Raw genomic sequence first — 20,642 nt, 5'->3', positions numbered from 1 at the left:
AGAAAAGGAGACAAATTGATCTTTATCCAGACACAAAAGCTAAAACAGCATGAATAGTTTGTTATATGCTAATTTATCTGTATTTTACAACATGACAAACAAGTCAAAGATAATGCTTTCATAAATTCAGTTAATCTTTATTGTAGGAAGTACAACAATAGTATTTTATTTTGATACAAACAGGCATCTCAATAGGCTGTAAAATGATACCCGTCTCTTCAATTTCAGATCATCTTGGCTGCTAATTGACACAATGTTCATCATAAAGACTGTTTCATATATTTTCCTGTAATTTCAGCACTGTTTTAAAGTTTAAGCAATCAAGATGCTTGTTGCTCCAATACAAAAGACTCACATTTCAAAGTATGTGATTATGTAAGGTTTCATGTGAAAGAAAAACAAAAATCCATATAAAAGTGGTTTTACTTCTACCTTTTCAATGTGTATTGACTGCAATGCTCTTGGCACATGGACAGTGAGGTAGAGCCACATTTCCATCACTCATCTATAACCCTACAGCGAAAGGGTAATGTACCAGGAATCAAACACTTCAATTTGCAAGTTATATCCACATATATTGGAGATCCTTTATTCAGAAAACTACTGTCCACTCAAAAACGCCAGGTGTCCTTTTGTGCATTTGTTTGCGTAATGGCCCTTCTCACCACACTGGAAGAAGCAAACAGACATTCAATGTAATCGCACATTTTGAGGGCATCAAAATATGGGTGGGAAAAAAATGATGCATAAAATCAAATGGCGTCCCTACCTTGTAACACGTAACTTGGTCCAGTGGACGAGGACCGCGAGGTCCACCCATGCTGTTAGAATGCATTATCCCAACAGCATTTGGAATTCTCTGGTGGTTGTTGTTGATATTGGGGTTGGTTAATTGGATGAGTGACTGCGATGATCTGTTTATGGGCTGCATGTTTTGCTGCTGGAGAATAAAATTAAGATGAAACATTAGTATCAAAGTAAGCATTAAAGAGGCCATATGATGTTATTTTAAAAAAAATCATTATTTTGTGTATTGGGTGTACCAGATTAGTACGGAGCCCCTAAAGGGACACAGTGATTATGGGGGGTTTATGTCAATGTTTTTGCTTTCTCTCTCAAATGTTTTGCTTTGTGTTTGCTCGCAAAACTTTTGAGTTCTTTGAGAGTGAATGCAAAGTTTCTCATGGGGTGCAAAAGCATTGAAAGATATTTTTCCCTCCCCTCATCTCATATTTTTTTCCATTACCATGTCCTTTTAGGGGCTTCGTAGAAGGGGTTAACATGCTTTTATGTTCAAAGAACATTATTTTTCACATACTGTACATTATTGCAGCACCTCTATTTCCAGTCTGTCTGAAAAGCGCAGTTTGGCCTCCATAATCGTGATATGGCGACAACACTACAATTCATTGAAGCCAAGCCTTGTTTCTTTGCTTATACTTTTGGGCGGGCATTATGCCAACATTTCAAATTCTGACAACGACGTTTACAGTAGTAATATCTGCACTTTGACTTTGCATTTTAAGCAGGTCAGGATCAGTGTTCTTTGTTAGATAGAATAAGGGGCGACACCGTTTTCAACTAAAAACAGAAAACTGGCGTTTTGGACAATCATTTACATGACAATGACATTTTGGGGCCTGACAATGACATTTTGGGGCCTGAAAATGAGTTTCAAAGTTCAAGTTTTTTTAAAACTATACCGTTATCATCTCTGTAAACTACAAAAAGACAAATTTGTTAAGACAGTGACGTCACGTGCATGCGTATTACGTGTTCAGTCTACAGGCGCGTAGTGTTTCTTTACAAAGTGACATCCCCAACTACTGGCCTGGAAGCATAACAGCGTTTTTAGTCATTTTTGCGAATCTGTGTAAACAGGGATCATTTTGACAATTGTCGTCTGTACGTGAAAAATGCAAAGGAAAAACACTTCCATTTTTATTGCATTGTTGATGTTTAACCATAACCTAAATCCCTTTTGTGAGAGACTATGTGCTTTGAAACTTTGCAGATAGTATACATGCACAAAAAGATACATTACACACTAAAGGAAAAGGAAAACATTAAAAAGCATCATATGAACCCTTTAAAGTATTTTAGGAAAAAAAATGAAAAAATTAAATTTAAAAAACCTTTTGCTGAGACTGTGCTTGTTGTGGTAATGGTGGCTGTTCAGTCGCACCCATTGGGAGTTCAAATCGTGGGCTAGGAATTACAAAATAAAAATTAATTTGGTTAGATTTAATGCAGAAATGTTTCTTTAAATCACATGCATTATTGCAATAAAAGATACTCACTGCATAAATTTGCATGACTTGCCCTCCGGGCAGAAGCCAACAAGGTAATTTACACAAATGACTCTTCTTGTGTGTCTGTGCCTGCAATCCGGACCTTAAGGAAAGATGGGGGGAAATGGACATTTTATATTTTCCATTACAATCAATTTTGAAATTGTAATGTAACTTTAAATGTAAATATAAATTTAATCATTCATTTAAAACATGAGATCCTAGATTGATTTAACAGAATTTGATGTAATATAAACTAAATGTAAAAATACAAATATCTGAAAAGACTTACCATGCTTACAAAAACCTCTATCATACCATGGGCAATCTTTAATCTTAGATTCTGGATCGATGTGCAAGAATGGACACTCTTTGTTACTGCACTCCCCTGCACAAAGAAATTATTAACACTATTATACACACAAACACACACAGATAGATAGATAGATAGATAGATAGATAGATAGATACATAGAAAAATACTAACCAAATTTAGAGTAGAAATAACATTCAGGCATCTTTGTCATATCATACTCGTGTAAAAATTCACATTGGTCTCCTTTCTTGCATAAACCTCTAAGCCAGTGCTTGCACACCACAGTCTTTTCTCCACTAATGTGTCTGAATGGGCACATTCCACCTGTCAAAAGAGAAAGCTGTAAAATCTGATCAAAGCAATAAATCTGATTTACACGTTAAAACCTTAAACAAGCTTTTGCTATACATGCCTTTTATACAGGCAGCTCTCATGAAGAACTCGCATACAGCAGCGCCAGATTCTGTAGGAGAGGAGAATATTTGTACCATTATTAAAAGTCTTCTGTCCTAAAAAATATTTATCAAGCAGTTCGTCTTATATGTTAAAAATAATAAATCAGAAACAAAACATTTAAAAATGTAAAACAGATATTCTTCAGTGCTCCTATTAACTTACTATCCATTCCTGGAAATGGCAATGGTTGAGCGCCTAATTGTTGTTCTACAGCAATTTCTAGATCAAACTTGAGGTGATCGACATTTGCGATTAATTCCTGCATTTTGGTATTATGTTCTTTATATTTTTTAACCAGCAACTGAAACTCTTTTCGTTATAACACTTAATCAGAAAACTAAAAGAAGTCTTGATAGCTAACAACTTATCAGTCTGCCTTTGATCAGGTTTAATACAAGACGTAAAAAGAGAGAATAGCGAAAAAGTACGCAGATGTATTAATTGAGTAAACGGCTTTTAATGTAGCGCATGAGTGGATCGGTAAAAGAGATAAACATTGTAAATAAACAGTTGATTTTAGAATCGTCTGCTTCAACAGCGCTGCTCAAGAGTGACCCCTGACCCACGAACTCCAGGCCGTATAATCGATTACAACAGAATCGAGGTTTCTGGGAACGCGCGAATGCATTATTTTTTAAAAACATATTTCTTAAAATGAGTATTTTCGCCTTATTAATATATAATTATTAATATAAAAAACGTGATAATGACTACTGGTGATTTGTTGTTAGATGGCGACTTGGGCGACATAATCCACAAAGATTATTCGAAATGCTGGTCTTGATCAGTGTGTTGGTTGTTGATTAAAATGTCTTCTTTAGTCACTAGCGCCATGCAGTGCCAAACAATTGTATTATAAAAGAGTGCTGACAGTGGTCTGGCTGGACAAGTTGTACTGTGATTTTAAATTTAATGATAAGTATATTGAAAAATTAGGATTATTAAAATGTCGCATAGTTGTAAATTATCAAACAGAAGCTATTTTAAGCAATAGCAATAAAATCGCAAACTATACAGATCATATAAGCCTAATGTACAGGATATCATGAACTTATTACAACTAATTTTAAAAGAAATATCAAATGACAAAGCCGTTTATGGGTTTCTACTCTTATTTTAACTCCAGGCTTCATCGTTGTATTGTTTAGAGAACAAAAAAAAGGGAAGAAAGAAAAAAAAAAAGAACATATTACGATGGGTAATAAAATAGCATCTCTGTAATGAAAAAGAATAAATGTTTTTTTTTTTAGTAATATCATTGTTTGATTCTGATGTGTCTGATACCCTAAAATATTTTAAAATACATAATTTTACCCAGTTGATTTATGGTGTCCTGAGTATTTTATGTAACAGTTTGAATACTATAGGCCTACTTAACCTGTATATCTTTAGTCCTGTTTCTAAATTGATTGATTTTCCAGAAGTCCCCTGTAAAAATTTGTGAAAATGTTGTCCTGCAACAACGTGTGTTCAGCACCACTCTCATCGTCTGATTCTGATGTGTGTGAACTTATGAGTTTCAGTCATACATTTATACATTTATCTATTTTGCATTTTAGTTAGGAAAATATAGAACATAGCTGAGGAATCAGAGGAGGAATTCTCTTTAAGCTTGGCATGTACATTTTCATTTTAGTATTCTGAACAGATAAGGATAAGAATGAAGTCACATCCACTTCTGAATGGCCTCATTCTTTTTAAGATAAAGGAATAACACATTCAATAGATTGTTCTTAGCTCCAAGTAACTGTGAAAACTGAATTTGTACCATCAGTAAACTTTTTTCATTAATATTACGGATATTTTTATGTGAGTAGGCAGTTAATATTGCATATCTGGAGGGGAAAAAAAATCATAAAAGCTAAGAGTTTTCATACACAATCATCCTAATTTTTGAATGAAAAGAAAAAGATGAAAATCCCTATCCTACATTATTCCTTTTTCCAGAGCTTGCTTATATATATAACAATATTAATAAAGTATGAGACAGAATCTAAACGGGCTTCTTAATGAACAGGAAAGGCTGAATCCAACAATACAACATCCATATGAAACTTCTATCTATATGGATTTAGATATTTGGGAATCAAAGTTACTCCACAATTTGTTTCAGTCAGTCCCCCTAACTCCTTCTTTTTTTTTTTTTTTTTTTATAAATATAAAGAAGACATCTGTTAATTTTATTTGGAACAAGAGACACACTTCTGTATCTTCCATATGAAAGTGGGTGTTACAACTCCCTAATCTTTTATGGTATTTTAAGGCAGCCCAACTGAAATCAGCATGTGGTTCTCTGGCTCATCTCATATTCCATTGGTTCAGAAAAAAACAAAACAAAACAAAACAAAAAACCCTCAAACAAAATTCATCTAAGACAGAAGATAGCAGACCTTTATGCAGAGAAAACACTGATGTCTTTTGAAACCTTAAGAGAAAGACGCATAATTTCATATGATCTAAGACTCAGTAAGCCGTCCTTAAGCAGTTCAGAAGAAATAACAGTTAAAAATCACAGTGCTAAATGTAAAATCTCCATGATGTACAGCAAATTTGTTAATGCATCCAAAGCCTCAACAAATCATAAAAGATTGGCTTGGATTGATGATTATTGAACATTATCAATCAATACTCATTTTAAATTGATCCAATATAACTGGATAATGAGAACAACATCCATATCACCAGAAAAGTTTAATAAATTTAATCCAAATTTTCTGGATAGCTGTGGAAAATGTACAGCTTATAAGGGAACATTATTTCATTGTTTTTGACAATGTGAGCAATTGTGATCCTTTTTTGGAAATAAGTATATCTAAAACTCTATCTTTATTATCTAAAACTATTTGTAAAGAAATCCCTATTTTCCCCCAAATCTATTTTCTTTGTCTTCTTCCGATTATCTTGAAAAATACATGAACACAAGTTTGTAAACCTGTCTATTGCAAGTGAAACACCTGATTGCCATACTGGAAAAGTATTTAAGGTCCATCCATCCATAATTCTTGTATAGCAATGGAAAGACTTAAACAACTTTATTTTATTTTTTTAATTATTATTATTATTTTTACATATTTTACAAGATCTTGGACTCCTTTCTTTGCTTTCTAGAGCAGAATGGACTGACTCGAGTAATACCAATAACGTGATCATGCTGAAGTGTTCTTTTTTAATATATGTATTATTGTATGTGTGTGTGTATGCATATATAGTTGAGAGATATGAGTATGAGACCCTCATACTCATAAGTATGAGACTGGACACTAATCCAGAATGATTAAGATACAGCAGTTTAATATAAAAAAAAATTCAAAACATACATAAACAATCATATGATTTCAACAGATCCAAAATCGTAATGACAAACCATTAAGTATATTAAAAACACAAATCAAAGCCCAGTAAGCGGTTTCTCCTTTGCCTCATCCAGAACATCCTCTGCATCCACAGTGAGTGCACTCAATGATACGACCCTATGAGAAACAAAGAACAAATTAGTGTCAATGGAAGAAATGCAAAAAAGATTTAAAAAAAATGTTGGCATACCTAGTAGTACTAATAGGACCTGGAATCTGACAGATGTGTAGGGCTTGAATAACTTTAACTTACCACTTCAAGCTTGCCCTTGGGAACTCTGCATATGCAATTTGTTCCAAAGTTAGTGTCGCGCGTCTGAATGCACCGCAGACAGCACAGATTTTCATAGCCCTGTTTCTTCCATTTGGCAATCAAATTTTTGTCTGCATAGCCCTCTTTGATGCAATATTCATAAAGCTCTGGGAATGAAAACAGCAAGTTAACAACTTACATAAAAACAGATCTCGAAATAAAACAAACACTACAAAACCGAATCCCACCACTATACCTCGACTGATGGCCTTTCTCTTGTAGAAAAGGTCGAAAATGTAACGGCTGCGTTGGTGATGAAGTCGGAAGATTGGCCATAGAGACTCAACTTTACGTTTGCCCTCATGTGGCTCGGTTTCAGCTGTGAATTTAAAGCATTGATTAATAACACTGTGGTAGACGTATAAACGTGATAATATCTAGCCAACTGATAAATAATAAAAAAGTGACAAGGGACCAATTACCCCTTTTAAATTAACCACATATCTAAATATGAATGTTTCATTACACAAACGTTCTTCTGACCAATTAACGTTCCAAATAAACAACCGACTTGTTAGCATTCCGGCTAGTCTGTAGCTTGCTGAACGAACCTTCGCGCATTTTCTGGTCCAGTTCATCAAGAGTTGGCTCTATGAGCTCCCAACCATCCGGAGGTGGTTTCCTACTCCTTTTCACCTTAGGCATTATATTATTTAGGCAATATACGATCGTCTCAGTTATTTAACAACAGCGAGCTGATGCATTAGAAACTTTCCCGATTTCTGTCGCCAAGCAGATGACGTCACGTCAGTGGTCCTTATAGGATGACTTGTTACGTCAACGAGCTGTCTTTGTTTTTACACATAAAATACGAACTATAATTATTATCAGGGTTATTTTATTAGACATTACATTGCTAAAATGTATTGCACTGCAATCCTGACTAACGCACATATCAACGTTGGTTTTATTATGGTGAGGCGGTGGTGTTATTCTCTCTTCTAGCATATTGCATCAGGCTAGGTGTCTGATTGTGTGCCTGAGTGTAAATATAGGAATATGGACCCGCTGGCTATATGCTAATCGATGACTGTACTTACTTAATCGTGGAATTTTATATTTGTTTTATTTACTGTATCGCCCCCGAGCCAATTAAAACCACGTACAATTAATTACTGCCATTTTGTACCTACAGTATTGGTTACACGAGAGTGTGGTGAAGTGAGGCAACCTGATATCATAACTACCAAGCTTTTGTTGGGACTGGGACTGAGTCGTTTTTTATTTTATTTTTTATATCAAGTTAAGTTTAGTCTTCATCATGCCTAAAGGAGGTAAGAGATCATTTAGTTTTTAGTGTGATTACTGATTGAGTACATCATGAACTGGTGCTGCTGTTTATAGTCTGTTTTTATGATTGACATTATATACAGTCGGTATTTTGTACTTTTTAAACAAAGTATTCTGTTTTATCTGGATATTTTTTTCACTGAGAACAATACTACTGGAAAGTCACATACTTTTTTGTGCTTATTTTAGGGAAAAAAGGTGGCCATAAAGGTCGCATGAGAACCTACACAAGTCCTGAAGAAATAGATGCTCAAATGAAAGAAGAAAAAGAAAGAAAAAAGGTAAGTATTGCAACTAAATACAGAAAAACGAACAAATATGGGTAAGAACGAGGTTTTAAAGAAATTAATAATCTTAACAGGACGAAACACAGCAGCTCCCTCTGCTGAAACAGTTTTGAGTAGTTTCTCTAAGCATGGCATGTTAATAAACAGCTGTCTAAAGTGGGCATGAAATGGAAATGAACCCCATCTATTTACTAAGCGTGTGTTAATGATCTTATTGTGAAGGATTCGTCCATGTAATGTTGTTTTGACCTCGTAATTTTTATTTAGAATGTCATTAATCTTTCAGTTCAGTGACAGACTTATCTCTGGTGACATACTCTAGACTTCTCCAATCATTTAGTCTGTTTAAACTCCACTCCTTCTTTCTTACAATTGAAAATAACGGTAAAATACAAAAGGTGATTGAGTTCCACTTACTACAGCCACTTTCAGATTCAGTGGCCATCTGCAAGTCAAATTACCTAAAAAATTCATTGTTGCATGTGGTAATGGTTTATTTTTACGTTGTAGAATGAAGAAGAAGAAGGTGCAGCAGTGAACGACAACCAGAGTGAGGACAAACTGACAGCATCAGGCTCAGAAGACAGTGACGACGACGGGTCTCAGGTAAATTTTATCTCAGAATTGATGATCCCATGTTCCTGCAGAGCTATCCATATATTTAGAGATCCTTCTGCAGATTCGTTCGTCAGAGACTACCATGGCAGAACGTACATATTCAGCCAGCCCTGGTCACAAAAGGACCACTCACACCAAGAACAATAACTATAACGATAACTATATTAGCGTCCACACCAACGCACGTTCTAACGTTCTGTTTAATTATAAGCGTGTGCTGCAGTTTTATCGTCTGCTGCTTTAAATGTTCAAGCTTGTTAAAGTCTGTGGATTCTGATTGGCTGTCAATGTTTTTATCATTCATCAGCTGAAAAAAAAATCATTCTAAAAAGTGATTTCAACAACATTGTTGCTTTGTGTCGTTATTGCTATAATTGTGGTGTGGATTGCCCTGTTCTCATAGAACTAGAATGATTTTTAAAACTTTATCATTATAGTTATCGTGCCTGGTTTGAATGGACCTTTATTTAGTCTAATTAAATGTGGAATCTCATTGGGTGGAGCAGAGCATTGCTCTTTGATTAGTCACTCAATCACTGTGTTTAAAATGTAGGAATTATATATGTGGAATGTGAGTCACAGTCATCTGATGGATGAAGGTTGGTTGTCGATACAGCAGGTACAGAATCAAATAACTCGTCCAGTTTCAGGAGGAGCTTTTGTATGGATGCACTAAATGTCTGAAAACTGACCTCTTGTCACCATCCTTTTTATTTTTTAGTATTATTTATATAATATTGTAGTATTTATAAATATTTTGAATTAGCTTTTATTTTTACATTTTAATTTTAGGTTAAGTTTTATTTTTATTTTGTTATGTGCATTTGTCATTTTTATTAGTTTTTTATGTTTCTATTTAGCTTTAATAGTTTGTTTTACTAATTTATTACTTCAACAAAAACCTATTTTATTTCAGTTAGTTACAAAGGCAACATTTCTAATTTTCATTTAGGTTTTTAAGTTTGTCTTTTTTTTAATCTAAAATTCTTATTTTATTTTTCTTTCAGCCTTATTTTCATATTAAAGTATATTTCAGTTAACTAAAATTTTTAATAGTTTTAGTTTAAGTTAACAATAACAATGCTGTCTCCATTTTGTCACAGAAAAGGAAGGGTGTTGAGGGATTGATAGAGATTGAAAATCCTAATCGAGTTGCCCAAAAAACAAAGAAAGTCACAGAGATAGAACTTGAGGGTCCCAAACAGCTTTCCAGAAGAGAAAGGTAAGAGACAACGTCTTTATCACAAACTACTTGGTACCCTCTCATTATTCACCATCATTTTATTTGTATCATTTTTTGTCATTGCTGCTCACATGCTGAATGTTTGATATACTTTATTATGTATTTATACATAGACTTCTAGACACGTACATCTTTTCTGCTATTTCAGTATATATTTTTTCCTTATTTCAGAGAAGAGATTGAAAAGCAAAAGGCCAAGGAGAGGTATATGAAAATGCATTTAGCAGGAAAGACAGATCAAGCTAAAGCTGACCTCGCTCGACTCGCCATTATTAGAAAACAACGGGAGGAGGCGGCACGGAAAAAAGAAGAGGAACGTAAAGGTAAATCTTCAGCACACAGCACACAACAACTTGTGCAAGGTCGCATTTACACTGCAGGTCTTGATGCCCAATTCTGATTCGTTGACTATATCTGATTTTTTTTTGATGACCTGGGCCCAGTTGTTCAAAAAGTTTAATCTGGATCAGAATGATCTAGATTTGGAAATCCCATGTTTTATTATCCAGGATAAGGTAATCCATCTTACTTTTGTGACAGTTTTTCAAAGTAATATAGGATTGGATCGTGCTGATCACACTTTTCCAGATTAATAATTAATATATAATTTATATAATATGTTTAGTTCTCTCGCAAAAGTTTTGCATTCCCCTAAGAAAGTTTGTGTACATTTGCAAAAAACTCAGAAAATGTAGGTTATATACAGTGATTAAAATAACACTTAAAATTAAATATATTATTTTTGTTTGATATTGGGGGATTATTTTATGGCGGCAAAATCTTTTTATTTATTTATTTTTTTTTTACTTCACTGTACTGAAAGGCTTATTATGTAGCTAATGTCTTTATTATTTTAATTGTTAAACTAGAGCAAAATAAAAATATAAATGTGTGTGTATATATTACATGATACCAGTTTTAAAGTTTTATTAAATTTTTGTTCCTGAAATCCACTCTTCTGCTGGGATCAGGATAATCCTGATATATATATATATATTTTTTAAATCAAATCTATTCCTATTTTACTAAAATTTTTTGACAAACACAAACTGACGATTTGATCCAGATCAAAACCAAGATTGGATTTTGTGATCTAATTTCAGAATCTGTTTTTTTCTTTTGAACAACACATTTTCAAGATTTGATCCAATCCAATAGCCGAAATCTGTTCAGAGTACTTTTGAACAACTGGGCCCAGCTTATGTCTTCTTTTATAAGTGACCCATATCCGATATCTGCATTTACACTATACACTTGAAGAAACAACCTAAGGTAGACATACTGTCACAGAAAAAGCCAAAAAGGGAGTAAACACGGCGCTATTTGCAATGGACGCAGACGAAATAATGCAAGCTTTTGCTTACGCACCATCTTTAAAGGTCAGCAAAACATTGGTCTCTTAAGGCAGAGAAAAAAGCGGAGAGCCATTGTTTTTGCCTGGCCTTTGAAAGTCATGTGATCGTGGTTGACGGCCACCTGAGTTGACGTCATTCGCCACTGTTGTTTTTTCAATAGCGCATGACTCGCATTGATAGGGGAATATCCGATCTGTCTGCTTATGGCAGACGCAAATGCACGTATCCAGTTCATATCAGATTTATTTCCACCTATGAATGTGGCCTGAAACAGATCTGAGAATATCGGAATCCATGTGATTTTCCTGCTTACACATTCGTGGGTCATATCCGATCTGTGCCACATGTGAGGGAAAAAATTGGAACTGGGTCACTTGAACCATGTTATGTAAATGCGGCCAAAATGTCCCATGGGAAATGAGAGAATAATTAATGTTTTCTTCTTTGTCATTGCAGCAAAAGATGCAGCGGCGGCGGCAGCAGCAGCGGCTAAAGGACTACACACGTTGTCACTTAAATAATCCGAATATTGGATTCTTAGAGGTTTTAATGCATTTGTGGACAGTATACAATTATATTGACAATGTTATTTTTGAAGACAACGCAAAAGATGATGCGGTATGCTATGTAAGATGATATAAAACTATGTTCCATTGAAAAGGAATATTTCAGAGTATATTAACCCAGAAACAGGCATTTAATTGTCCGAAAAAAATGCCTTTGTGAAAGTGCTGATGCTTTCACTAAAGTGGCTAAACAAATCTTAATGCTTGCTTTCACTCAGTGATATTAGAAATATAGACATATTTATTAATATATTAACATATTGCCACATGTAACTGAGTGGACTTGGCTGTCTCAGTTTAAAGGATCACTGTAAGAATAAAAACATCTGTCCTCAGTTGTAAAGGACCTGGTGTAATTAGAATGATGTTCTGATGGTATTCTCTTCAAATAATGTAAAGAATAACATACCAATAAAATGCCAGAACTTTTTATTATATGCTGAATTGTTTTGTAGATCTTAATCGTATTCTTCAACCCTTCTGAGGAACTGTTTTGATTTTTTTAAAAGGTGTAGTTTTGTGCTTGAATGTATTTATATTGACATTTTGTAGTCGTTAACGTGTATATTATTTTTAGGTCATTATATTATACATTATATAATTTATATTATATATTTCTAGATCATTTTAGAGTGCATTAGAAACATTGTGAAGATGTTTTAAATATATATTTTTATTATTGGTATTATGATATTGGACACAACCCATTACCTTTGTTCTCAAAGTCCCAGAAAAGCCCAGAGTTTCCTCAAGCCTTAAAACAATAGCATTTATGAAGTTTAAGATATTAAAATGTAAGTTAAAAAGAAAAAAAAGCAACAATGCAGGCTGTATCACGCCAGTCATTAGTGGGCGGGGCAGGAGTTCATCGACTAGCCACGCCCCGCAGCGTGCTCATTGGTCTCCAAATTTCGCGGACTTTGGCACGAGGAAACCTAAAAAAGAAAACTGACATTGAAAGTAACGTTAATTTGGGACGAACCGTTCATCACGTTTGTTAAGGTAAGTGGAAGAACATTTCCACTGCATGTCACAGCTATGTTTAAAGTTTAGGTAACGTAAAGCAGAGTTGTGATTTAGTGGATCAAATCAAAACCTTGTGACTGTCTGCATGTGCTCCACATTCTCGGCCGATGAATGCCAGTCTGTTACCGTTGTGCAGATAGGTGCATAAAGAGCGCGTACACATATTGCTCTATAACATTTGTATGTCAAAGAATCACATCGTCTCCGTTTTTATTAGTTAACGTTGCTCGCATGATAAGTATTAGTTACAGGATGTATTTCGCGGGAAAAATGTAACCCTAAAGACAGTAGTTCCGGTTTATGTGCCGCTCTATAACTGGGACCCTAATTTTATTTTACCCCTAAAGTTATCAACAAGACATGGGAAAACCTACTCAAAGCTGTGTTTCATAATCTGTCAGAAGCGTGCTCTGCGCTGGCAGCTGCAGTTGCATCATTTGATTGACAGCTGAGCAGTGTTGTTTTAGTACTATATATACCATTACGGTATTTATTCATGTTCTGAATTAGCTTTTATTGTTATATTTTCAGTTTTCGTCAGTTTTAAATATTTCTATTTAACTTATTTCACTTTGTTTGAGTGATTTTAGTACTTTAGGTAAAATATTGTCTTGTTTCTGCTTTATTTCAGTTAACGACAATTGTTGTTAATAGTTTTAGTTAATAACTCTTCAGCTTTGTGCACTACACTGCAGATTCCTGAATACCAGTCTAATCAAGACTAAGTAGTTACAGAACAATACTGTGCATTTGAACCAAGAATACCCTGCTGTAAAGTTTAAGAACTCAAACTCGAGTGCATTAATGCTTGTATTACTAATGATGCAACCCAGTGTAGACAGTATGTTTTGCATATGGGAGTCTTCTCACTTTAAACAATAACATATTTTCCTCTAGACTAGAGATCATCAACTATGGCTCAGCTCAACGGCCATGATAATAAAACATGGGAATCTCATAACAAGATGATGCTGGAACCTCTGAGCACAAATGATCCTGAGGTAAGTGAGTGATTATATATACAACCATCCTCAAGTCTATGTTATTTTGAAAGCATGCAGTGAACCATGAGTGATATTGTGAAATCGGGTCTCCTAGACTATATAGATCTGCCATGTGACAGACCGCTTTGGCCCAGCTTTGCTCAAAACAGCTTGTGTCATTGCTTATTATCTGTTTATAGTGTTAATATATTTTTGTTTGCACTAGGTATTTGACATAATAAAGAAGGAGAAGCGGCGGCAGACGTATGGATTGGAGCTCATTGCCTCTGAGAACTTCACTAGTCGAGCTGTTTTGGAGGCTCTTGGTTCCTGCATGAACAACAAATACTCTGAGGGTTATCCTGGTCAGAGGTGATTATTGTGCAATGACATTTTACGTACTGTTAAAGTGCAATTTTATGTTGTTGTAGCAACAGAAGTATTATATAATTTACACTTTCAAAGTTGAAAAATGGGCTTGTGTTAAATGTCAAATTTTGTTTAATGTTGTAAGATATTATGGAGGCACAGAGCATGTTGATGAATTGGAGCGTTTGTGTCAGGCGAGAGCTCTCAAGGTGTACGGCCTCGACCCGGATAAATGGGGAGTGAATGTTCAGCCATACTCTGGTAGGCTTGTTTCTGTGTCACTGGACCGTGCTTGCTATAAGAGATGATGTAACATATGAAACATTAACTCAAGCGCACATTGTTCAAAATAAAGTTTCTTTTTTTTCCTCAGGGTCACCTGCGAACTTTGCTGTATACACAGCCATAGTGGAACCTCATGGGCGGATCATGGGCCTTGATCTTCCCGATGGCGGCCATCTCACCCACGGCTTCATGACTGACAAGAAGAAAATCTCAGCCACATCTATTTTCTTTGAGTCTATGCCTTATAAGGTAACCTTGTGATTAGAATTAGCATTGTGGTAAACTCTTTAGTTAATTTCAACATTTACTAATACATTATTAAAATCAAAAGTTGTATCTGTTTGATAGTTTAATTGAAGTGAACTAACATGAACTAACAATGAACAGTTGTATTTTTATAAAATACAAAGATTAATAAACACTATTACTGTATTACTTGTTGTTAGTTAGTATTAGTTAAAGGGATGGTTCACCCAAAAATGAAAATTATTCCGTGATTTACTCACCCTCCGATATTTATTTACTGTTATACTTCTGTTTTTGACACGATTACAACACCACTGAACTGAACAAACCATTTTATTTATAACAATCACTCCCTCCTTGCATAGAAAACAAATCTTATTTATACACCAATAAATATTGTTCATTTTAATCATCATATTACAATAATCATTTTATTTATAAAAAGCATCAGCAGCAACACTAATGTTAACAATAAGCAAAATAAATGTAGAATGTCTAATGTTGTGTCTGTGAGAAAATAAATTAAAGACAGGAGTCATATCAACTTTGCAGAAATGTAATACTTCATTTTAAACTACAGTTTTAGTGGATTTATAAGCTGTTTAATAGGCTAAAGAGTGAAGAATAATTCGCTGGATAATGTTAAATAACTGAATAATATTCTCTGGAATATTGGAATATAACAAACAAAACATTGTATTTTATTGCATTTCTCAACTGGTATGTTATATCAGAATTATTAATAATGTTTTTGTCATTCTAGATTATGAAATATCTGCCGACAAAACGCTGTTTATCTATGCATTTACACAGAACTATACTCAAACTGTGATCGCTCGTTATTATAATAATCAATTTCCATAGAGTTGTTTACATGGATGTTTATTAGCGAATAAATGGTTATATAGTAAATGTTTATATAATTAAGGTGTTTTAAACAAGTGAATCTTGTTAAAAGTTACATGCGGTGGCCGTGGAGCATTTCCTGAGCATCAACCCGCTGAGTGAACAGCAAAATGCAGACGACTTCACGAGACTAATGATGAGCATAGACAACAGAGAGAGAATTAAATTCAGCGCTTTTATTTCCAACATGTGCTCATTCATGGCTGTATTATTTAATTCATGCAAAGTTACATCTTTATTTGGACAGGACTTGACGGATTATCTTACGTGACTCCGTGAGCTTGTCTCTATTTCTTAGAGACAAGCTGCATAAACTAGCTAAATTTCAGGCATTTATGTAACACAACTAATTTGTGCATTAATGATTATGTTAAATAAAGTTTACTAATTACAGCAAAGCAGGTAAGTATACTTTACCTGTGCACGCCCCTTCACCTGTCGTCTCCCCTCAGATGAGCTGTAATGACGATCCTGCGCGCAATTCTCAAAACACCCACAAGATGGCGGCGTTTATCGGTAAATCCGATATTACAAAACTGATATCCGTTTATGGTAAAATGCTTAAATATCGGGGAAAATATCGGTAAATCGATATATCGGTCGATCTCTAATCCTAGGTGTATATGATCTTCTTCAGACAAACACAATCTGAGATATATTTAAAAATATCTTTAGTCCTCCAAGGTTTATAATGGTTTATAAGTGAATCGATGCATTTGTGCAAGACAAATATCCTTATTTAAAACTTTATGAAGTAAAATAACAAGCTTCCTTCATGACAGCCATACACATTCGACGTATGTCCAAAAAGTGCTGATTTCCGTGACGTACTACATGTTCTAGTGTAGGACATTGTGTAGAACGTCATGGCATTGTGTACTACGCCACAGAAGTTAGCGCTTTTTGGACGTATGCCAAATGTGTATGGCTGTTGCGCCGGAAGCTTGTTATTTTACTTCATAAAGTTTTAAATAAGGATATTTGTCTTACGCAAACGCATAGATTCGCTTCAGAAGGTCTTTATTAACCCTCTGGAGTCGTATGGATTCATTGTTTTTATGGATGGATGCATTTTTATTTTTTTTTTTTCATCTTCAAAACGAGGGCCCCCGTTCACAACCATTATAAACCTTGGAGGGCTAAGAATATTTTTAAATATATCTCCGATTGTGTTCGTCTGAAAGAAGACAGTCATATACACCTAGGGTGGCTTGAGGGGTGAGTAAATCATGGGATAATTTTCATTTTTGGGTGAACTATCCCTTTAGTGCTTTACCTAACATTACAATAAGGTCCCATTAGTTAAAGTGTTACCATTGTTTTCCAGGTAAATCCAGAAACTGGGTATATTGATTATGACAGACTTGAGGAAAATGCTCGCCTCTTCCACCCAAGACTAATCATTGCAGGTCAGTGTAGTTTATGAAATCTGAGGACTTTTTGAACTACAGGATGTAAAGTATTCTTAATTTTTTAGTTTTTGGACAACTAATTTTTAACATTACTTGAAAACCCATTTTTTTCTTGTTTTCTGTTCTGACAATTTGAGAGATTTTTGTCCTGATTCCTTTCTTTTGTGTAATTCTTTTTGTATTTTTTTTTTATACATCTCTTTGTTCAACTAAATAAAATGGAAAAAACAACAATACATTATGCAAAAATAATAACATTCCTTTTTTCCGCTATTAGTCGGACAAACGGTCCACCCAAGTTTACATCATTGGTTGGGACTATGTATTTTAACACTGAAAGAAATGACAAGCATCACTTTTAATGTTTCTGTGTATCATTGTTAAGGAACCAGCTGCTATTCCCGTAACCTGGACTACAGTCGGCTGAGGAAGATCGCAGATGAGAATGGAGCGTATCTTCTGGCAGACATGGCTCACATCAGTGGTCTGGTGGCAGCAGGAGTCGTTCCATCTCCGTTTGAATACTGTGATGTTGTTTCCACCACGACCCATAAGACCCTGAGGGGCTGCAGGGCAGGAGTCATTTTCTTTAGGAAGGGTGAGTTCAGTGTGAACTGACCTGTCACACTAAATCTAAGCTCCTGACAGCACTGTCATGATCAGTGTTGGGGAAAGTTACCATTAAAAGTAATGCATTACAATATTACTTATATTGAAGTGAAATGAATTGGCCTCAGGATGAAGGAAATGCAAATTCACGCCTGTACGGTTAATAAAGTGAGATTAAATACATAAAGTATATGCATTATTTATCATATTTTATTACTGCAGGTTTGCATTTCACTGTTTTTATTCATTTTGAGGAATACTGAAAACAACCATCACGTTTACAGCGCATACAACGCTTTCTACCAATTTCTCTCAACACGGGACAAGAGAGCTGTCAGTCAGTAAATGAGAGAACAAAGTAACTTGTGTTACTTGCTTTAAAGTAACTCCGAGATCTTGATGCAAATTTAAAAGTAGTGCATTACTTTACTAGTTACTTGAAAATAGTAATCTGATTACATAACTTGCGTTACTTGTAATGCGTTACCCCCAACACTGGTCATGATAACTCTTGAATTTCAGGAGTTCGTAGTGTTGATGCAAAGACAGGCAAGGAGACCCTGTATAACCTGGAGAGTCTGATTAACCAGGCCGTGTTTCCTGGACTGCAGGGTGGCCCTCACAACCATGCCATTGCAGGTAAGAGCTGATGTCCTCCATGTCTTTAATATAAAGGTTGGATAAGTTTGCATTTACACTAGGGATGTTTATGATTAATTGAAGATCTATTAATTGACATTTGATTAAGCTTGCTGTTTAATTTAGTTCAGTAACCATCCAATCAGATGCTGAACACACTCTATACATACAGCCATCTGATGCTAGAGTGCACAAGTGTTTATCTATATATAAACATTACATTCTCTGCAAACGCCACAATAACACCACTTGACAAAAACCACCATTCATTTGTTGGCCTCCCTGTATCATCCCAATCAACAGTCATGTCAGTGCTTGCCCGGAGAGCTTGTAGGGACACTGTAATCTTACAATGACCAGTGTAGTGCTTTGTTATGCTCTGGATTCAACCTGAGAGTTATTACTTGACTTAAATTCCAAATTAAGCAAATTAAATTTATACTATGTACAAACTATGTTCATGCTTAATACATAAATGTATTAAAATACAGTAAACTTGTCTTATTTAAATTAAACCGTAAATATGCATTAATGTTTATTGCTATTCTTTAAAAATAATTACTAATTAAATTTTACGGCACTTATTAATATTCCTGAAAATTGGCATACTTAATCTAAGAATTTTTTTTTTTTTTTTTTTGTACCAAATATGTGCTTTGGTCAAATTAAATAGTAAATATTTATTAATTGGATGTTTATTAATAATATATTTTTTATTATAATCAATTATAATTAACATTCTTACTCTGCTTTCAGATTTCTTTTTTTATTTGTTTGTTTGATGTGATGTGCAGGGGTTGCTGTTGCTTTGAAGCAGGCTCTGACTCCAGAGTTCAAGACCTATCAGTTGCAAGTTCTGGCAAATTGTAAGGCTTTAGCAACCACCCTAATGGAAAAGGGCTACAAAGTTGTTACAGGTGAGTTCCTTAAGGATTTCGAATTTATAAATTATAGGTAGATGAAACCGTTAGCTGAGGGTGATAGAAGTTGGATACAGAAGGTCAACTGTGTTCACTTCATTTTTAAATTTAGGTGGCTCCGATAATCATCTCATCTTGGTTGATTTACGTTCAAATGGTACTGATGGAGGAAGGGCAGAGAAAGTGCTGGAGGCTTGTGCCATTGCCTGCAACAAGAACACCTGCCCAGGTTCTTTATAAATACTCCATTAACAATACTTGCGTAATTGACCCATTCTTTTACAATGTATTTGAATCCGACATCTTTTTGTATGTTTTACTACAACAATAACCAGTTTTTCCACTGATCCTTCTCCCAAACTCCATTATGAAGGTGATAAAAGTGCCTTGCGCCCAAGCGGCCTTCGTTTAGGATCTCCTGCTCTTACATCTCGAGGACTATTGGAGGACGATTTCCATAAGGTTGCCGAGTTCATTCACCAGGGTGAGTTTGTTTTAAGCAATAATATAATATTAAAGGATATCATACAAAGTTATAACCTACCTCAGATATTGATTGTGTTTCTGCCCTTAGGCATTGAGTTGACATTGGAGATACAAAGAAACATGAATCCTAAAGCAACTTTGAAGGAGTTTAAAGAGGAACTGGCACAAAATGAGAAGTACCAACTGAAAATAAACAAAATCCGAAAGGAAGTTGAAGACTTTTCTGGAAAGTTCCCAATGCCTGGGTTGCCGGAGTTATAATTAGTCTGAATTAATGACTGAAATAAAGATTTCTTTTGATTTGATGGACACAGAGGCTTAAATGTAGCACTTAGAGGTTCAACACAATCATCATACACTTATATGTGTGATTTCCCTTTTAAATGAATAATTCAAATGACTGGTTTGTCTTTTGATAACACACATTGGATTGGTTTTTGTACTCTTGCTTGTTTTTTCTTGTTTCTGTGGTTAAACTCAGATTACACAGGTTAATTCAACATGAGAAGTTTTACTGTACCACTGAAACAGACCAACAGGAAGAAAAAAAAAAACCCAACTGGCACAATAGATTTGTACATGCAAAGCAAATAAAGCCTATTGTAAATGTGAACGTGACTGGACCTCTGTCTTGATAATTGAGTATAAAATTTACTTTTCCCTGTTACTACTT

The 20,642-nt window shown here is 34.7% G+C and overlaps 4 protein-coding genes across 5 annotated transcripts; 2 read left to right on the top strand and 2 right to left on the bottom strand.

Annotated features, from left to right (window-relative positions):
- Positions 1-110: 110 nt before the first annotated feature.
- cpsf4 (cleavage and polyadenylation specific factor 4) lies at positions 111-3,653 on the bottom strand. Of its 2 annotated transcripts, none has more exons than XM_051888075.1 (8): positions 3,226-3,653; positions 3,020-3,070; positions 2,779-2,931; positions 2,584-2,679; positions 2,301-2,394; positions 2,136-2,208; positions 770-937; positions 111-669 (listed from the first exon to the last, which is right to left on the bottom strand). In XM_051888075.1, the coding sequence occupies exons 1-8, from the start codon at positions 3,326-3,328 to the stop codon at positions 601-603; spliced, it is 807 nt and encodes a 268-aa protein (XP_051744035.1). In that variant the 5' UTR covers positions 3,329-3,653; the 3' UTR covers positions 111-600. The 2 variants fall into 2 exon arrangements, with proteins under 2 accessions (XP_051744035.1, XP_051744034.1); XM_051888074.1 differs by having other exon boundaries at positions 770-940; positions 3,226-3,649.
- Positions 3,654-6,329: 2,676 nt separating this feature from the next.
- Positions 6,330-7,505, bottom strand: bud31 (BUD31 homolog). The gene is made up of 4 exons (XM_051888310.1): positions 7,281-7,505; positions 6,926-7,048; positions 6,670-6,836; positions 6,330-6,533 (listed from the first exon to the last, which is right to left on the bottom strand). Exons 1-4 carry the CDS (start codon positions 7,372-7,374, stop codon positions 6,483-6,485), a joined length of 435 nt encoding a protein of 144 aa, XP_051744270.1. The 5' UTR covers positions 7,375-7,505; the 3' UTR covers positions 6,330-6,482.
- A 187-nt stretch (positions 7,506-7,692) lies between these two features.
- On the top strand, positions 7,693-12,523 carry pdap1b (pdgfa associated protein 1b). Its single transcript, XM_051888309.1, has 6 exons — positions 7,693-8,003; positions 8,209-8,300; positions 8,817-8,912; positions 10,028-10,146; positions 10,339-10,490; positions 11,979-12,523. Exons 1-6 carry the CDS (start codon positions 7,991-7,993, stop codon positions 12,041-12,043), a joined length of 537 nt encoding a protein of 178 aa, XP_051744269.1. The 5' UTR covers positions 7,693-7,990; the 3' UTR covers positions 12,044-12,523.
- Positions 12,524-12,944: 421 nt separating this feature from the next.
- Positions 12,945-20,582, top strand: shmt1 (serine hydroxymethyltransferase 1 (soluble)). Its single transcript, XM_051888308.1, has 12 exons — positions 12,945-13,090; positions 14,012-14,115; positions 14,324-14,469; positions 14,612-14,727; positions 14,840-15,000; positions 17,231-17,312; positions 17,701-17,913; positions 18,447-18,563; positions 19,358-19,480; positions 19,596-19,712; positions 19,857-19,967; positions 20,058-20,582. The coding sequence occupies exons 2-12, from the start codon at positions 14,029-14,031 to the stop codon at positions 20,228-20,230; spliced, it is 1,446 nt and encodes a 481-aa protein (XP_051744268.1). The 5' UTR covers positions 12,945-13,090; positions 14,012-14,028; the 3' UTR covers positions 20,231-20,582.
- The last annotated feature ends 60 nt before the right edge of the window (positions 20,583-20,642 follow it).

Source organism: Ctenopharyngodon idella, chromosome 3, assembly GCF_019924925.1.
Source record: "Ctenopharyngodon idella isolate HZGC_01 chromosome 3, HZGC01, whole genome shotgun sequence".
Classification (NCBI taxonomy): Eukaryota; Metazoa; Chordata; class Actinopteri; order Cypriniformes; family Xenocyprididae; genus Ctenopharyngodon; species Ctenopharyngodon idella.
Note: the sequence above shows the minus strand (reverse complement) of the source record. Positions and strands in the feature narration are given on the sequence as shown.